The 4,481-nt window shown below is 38.9% G+C and overlaps 1 protein-coding gene across 1 annotated transcript; it reads left to right on the top strand.

Moving 5' to 3' along the window:
- Nucleotides 1-2,032: 2,032 nt before the first annotated feature.
- On the top strand, nucleotides 2,033-2,445 carry LOC125611060 (UPF0235 protein C15orf40-like; the record flags this gene model as incomplete). The annotated part of the gene is made up of 1 exon (XM_048784716.1): nucleotides 2,033-2,445. A coding segment is annotated over exon 1 (363 nt), but the record flags the coding sequence as incomplete, so codon positions are not given.
- Between the last annotated feature and the right edge of the window lie 2,036 nt (nucleotides 2,446-4,481).

Below are 4,481 nucleotides of genomic sequence, written 5' to 3'. Positions count from 1 at the left end.
GTCTTTATAGGTCCTATTTCCAAAAGAGTCACATTCTGAGATTTGGGGCTAGGGCTTCCTTATATGAATTCGGGTGGGGGACACAATTCAAGTCATAGCAGTGGGGTTGGCCTTGAACCTCAGAAGTCTCTCTCAGGCTTTTGTGCTTATATTCTTCATGCTATAAAAACTCTGAACAAATCATAACATATTTAGCATATTTTGAGCTTGTTGGTGTGGCAGACACTCTTACTTGCCCACTCAACCCATCCCACCATGCCCACCCCCTACCCAGCATCCTGAAGCATTTCTCTTGCCAACAGAACTTGACTTTGAATTTGGGAGTCAACATGGCCAGGTCCAGCACTATGACAATCATAACTTCACCCTCCTTTGCTATCTACTGGCTTTCTCAGTCTTTCTTGCATATGGGGATGGTGACATGTGACCTGATTCTACCCAATGAGAGGCTGGAAGAGGTCGGGCTGGGAAATTCCACAAATACAGGAGATGGAAAGGCACAAAGAACTCACTGATGCAACCCTTTCTCTTGCTGGGTCTTTGGACCCATTTTGGAACTACAACAACCATGTTGGTACCACGAGAAGAAGAGCAAGAAAAGAAAAGGCCCAAGTGCTCAGGATGGTAGACTAGAGATAGGGGGAACTGGATGGAGTCTGAGCACATCAGGGAGTTGCTGAACTGAACCACCATCGCTACGTTCCGCTCTCTTGTTAGAAGAGACCATTAATATCTCTACGCAGTTTTTTTTTAAAGAACAGCTTTATTGAAGTATAATTACCTTATCACAGGTACCATAACTTGACCTGTGATAAGCTTGCAATTTTAGCAAATTTACAGAATTGGACGAATACCATGTCAATCCAGTTTTAGAACATTAATATCACCCCCAAAACATTCCTCAGGCCAGTTTGCAGTGAATCCTTGTTCTTACAGCCCTGGTCATCCATTAATCTGCTTTCTGCCTGTACACATTAGCCTTTTCTGAACATTTCAGAAAGTACTTCGTGTGTGTGTGTGTGTGTGTGTGTGTGTGTTCGCACGCACGGCTTTCAGTATCTTAAGTGCTACTCATAGCACATGGACTATAAGTAGCACTTAAGAATCAGGGGACAGCAGGGTAGAAGGAGAAATCCTGCTCAACCACATGGTATAATGAAAAGAGCCCCCAAGTCTAGTTTCAACTCTTATCCTAACAAGCCTCGTGCCTTTTATAAATTTCAAAACTTCTCTAAGCTGATTTTTCTTATCCATGAAGTGAGGGCATCTTAGCAAAATGTTTTTTAAGTTCCCTTCCAACTCTAAGATTCTAAACCACTTATTTAAGAAATAAAAGCAGTATTTGAGATATTTTTGATAAAATTTGGTGTCATTCAGTGAAAACCCAAGACCACTCTACCTTCTATCACTCTGAACAATTATGTTGAACTGGCTAATTCTACTAAATAGGAGAAGCGAAGGTGTTACAAAATATCTATCACCTGGGAGTGGAGGCACAGACCTATAATTCCAGCTACTCAGGAGGCCAAGGCAGGAGGATTGCAAATTTGAGGTCAGCCTCAGCAATTTAGTTGTGACCCTGTCTCAAAACAAAACCAAACAAAAGGCTGGGGATGTAACTCAGTTGTTAAGTGCCACTGGTTTCAATCTCAGTACCAGGGAGAAAAAAGAAGAAAGAAAACAGGGGCAGGGGGTGGGGGATGCCTATCAAAGAAAGAGATCTGAATTAAGCTGGAAGATTATATGCAGAAGAAAATGAATTAATTGTTATCAAATTTGGAACTCTTGTCAGAAACAAGGGTGAGAAGTACTTGAACATATTCTACTTATGGCATGTTTGAATGTCAAGACATGAATGTTGTTGCCTTTGCAAAAGGAACACTATAAATTGGAGTGCATTGGGAGACCACCCATGATTGTAGAAAAATAGGATCATGTTTTTCCTTAAAAGTATTTGTTAGAGCGCACTTCTGTGCCAGGCTGCCTAGTGGAGCCTTCCCAGAAGAATGGTGTGGCTTGGTGGTGGGGTTTAGTCATCTCTGGGCGGGGCTGGGCACCTGAGCTTCCTCTTTTGGAGCCTAGATGCTTAAGACAGTTAGTGCAACGAACAAGGGTAAAAGCCAAAGCAAGGAACCAGAGAGATCGCTTCCTCCCTTAGGTCCCGTGGCAGTCGATCCTAAAGGTTGTGTCACTGTAGCCATCTATGCCAAACCTGGCTCCAAACAAAAAGCTGTAACAGATGTGACAATGGAAGCCTTAAATGTAGCTATGGTAGCACCTCCATCAGAGGGAGAGGCTGAGCTCTGTCGGTACTTTTCCAAGGTTTTAGAACTCGGGAGGAGTGATGTGATTTTGAATAAGGGTGGTAAATCTCATGAAAAGGTGGTGAAGCTTTTGGCCTGTACAACTGCAGAAGAGATCTCAGAGAAATTTAAAAAGGAAGCTGAAAAAATAAAAATAAAGCAAAAAATGAAAAGTACATCCTTGAGAAGCTTTTTAATTTCTATCAATGAAGAGGTTGCTAAATAGAAAAATCTATTTAAATTCACAAAATATATTTTATATTTATATATTATATTTATACATATTATATATATATATATATATATATATATATATATATATATATATATATATATAAATTCAAATATATATACATATGTAAATTCACACCAAAAAATGGGAGTGAGGACGTGGGGAACTAGGCATACTCATACATTGCTGGTGGGACTACAAATTGGTGCAATCACTCTGGAAAACTGTATGGAGATTCCTCAGAAAACTTGGAATGGAACCACCATTTGACCCAGCTATCCCACTCCTTGGTTTATACCAAAAGGACTTAAAATCAGCATACTACAGTGATGCAGCCATATCAATGTTTATAACAGTTCAACTCACAATAGTTAAACTATGGAACCAACCTAGATGCCCTTCAACAGATGAATGGATAAAGAAAATGTGATGTATATAAACATTGGAATATTACTCAGTCTTAAAGAAGAATGAGATTATGGCATTTGTCAGTAAATAGATGGAACTGGAGAATATCATGCTAAGATATAAGTAAGCCAATCCCCAAAGGCCAACTGTTTTCTCTGATATGCAGAAGCTAATTCACAACAGGGGTAAGGCCCTAGGGAAGAATACAGGTACTTTGGATTAGGCAGGAGGAGTGGGTGAGGGGAGGGGGTATGAGGTTAGGATGGATAGCAGAATGAAACATACATTAATACCCTATGTAAATATATGACTACATGACCATTGTGATCCTACATCAGGTTCAACCAGAAGAACAAAAAGTTCTACTCCATTTATGTATGATGTGTCAAAATGCATTCTACTGTCATGTATAACCAATTAGAGCAAATTTTAAAAATGTATTTGTTGCTGAGTGTTGTGGTCCGAACCTATAATCCCAGGACTAAAGAGGCTGAAGCAGGAGGATAGCAAGTTTGAGGTCAGCCTCAGCAACATAGTGAGATTGTCTCAAAAATAAGTACTGGGTATCAACTGACATTAATATCAGGACTATACTCTTGCCATTATCAGCTGCAGCCATAGATTAGCTGTGAATGGAAGATCTTAATAAAAATCAACATAGCATTCTGGGGGATTCAGTTTGCTGGATCCAATTCAGAGGAAAGAATATTGCATATTTTATTATTAATTTTAAATTGCGTTAAGCATCTTTTATATCAGTAAAATTGTAAAAAAAAATGTAAAAAAAAAAGTACTGGGAATAGCTCAGTGGTAAAGAGCCCTTGATTTCAATTCCCAGTATTAAAAAAAAAAAAACCCAAGTCTATGTGTTACTGTCAGTTTTAAAGGTGTGATGATGATGGTGTTATAGCTATGGATTTAAAAAAAAAAAAAGATTTCTCTGGGGTGATGGGACTGCTCTGTATCCTGGGTTTAACAATGGCAACCCAAATCTGTACATGTGAAAATTCATGGAACTACACACACTGTCAAAAGCAGTTTTAGGGTATGCTAATTTAACAATTAAAATAAAAGAGTCCTTATCCTTTCGGGATACATATTGAGATATTTGTGGATGAAGTGATAGAATTTTCTGGTATTTGCTTCCAAATAATATAGAAAGGAGGGACGTGTTGAATTGATGATTTTGTTGGAACTGGCTGTCTCATACTCTTCAGGGGCTCATTATGCTCTCTTCTCACTTTTTATAATCTGTTCAAAGATTTTCATTATAAAAGAGTTAAAAATAAAAAGCACTGGTGAGCAAAAACCGAGTTTCCTCCTGCTTGTGTGGAAAGTAGGCAGAAGTGGGAGATGGGCTTTTCAGAAATCAGCTTATTACTGATCTCCAGACTGACGGTCTCTCTGAGGTAATAGGAGGAAGGTATCTTCTTTCTATATAACTTACCATGGCACGGTATGAGAAAGGAATTTTTCTGTGTATGATCCAGCTGAGCTCACAGTATTTTAAAAATTATCTTTGTATCGTGTCAGAACTA

Source organism: Marmota marmota, unplaced genomic scaffold (assembly GCF_001458135.2).
Source record: "Marmota marmota marmota unplaced genomic scaffold, marMar, whole genome shotgun sequence".
In the NCBI taxonomy this organism is placed as follows: domain Eukaryota; kingdom Metazoa; phylum Chordata; class Mammalia; order Rodentia; family Sciuridae; genus Marmota; species Marmota marmota.
The sequence above is the reverse complement of the archived record's forward strand: the minus strand, read 5'-3'. Positions and strand labels throughout refer to the sequence as shown.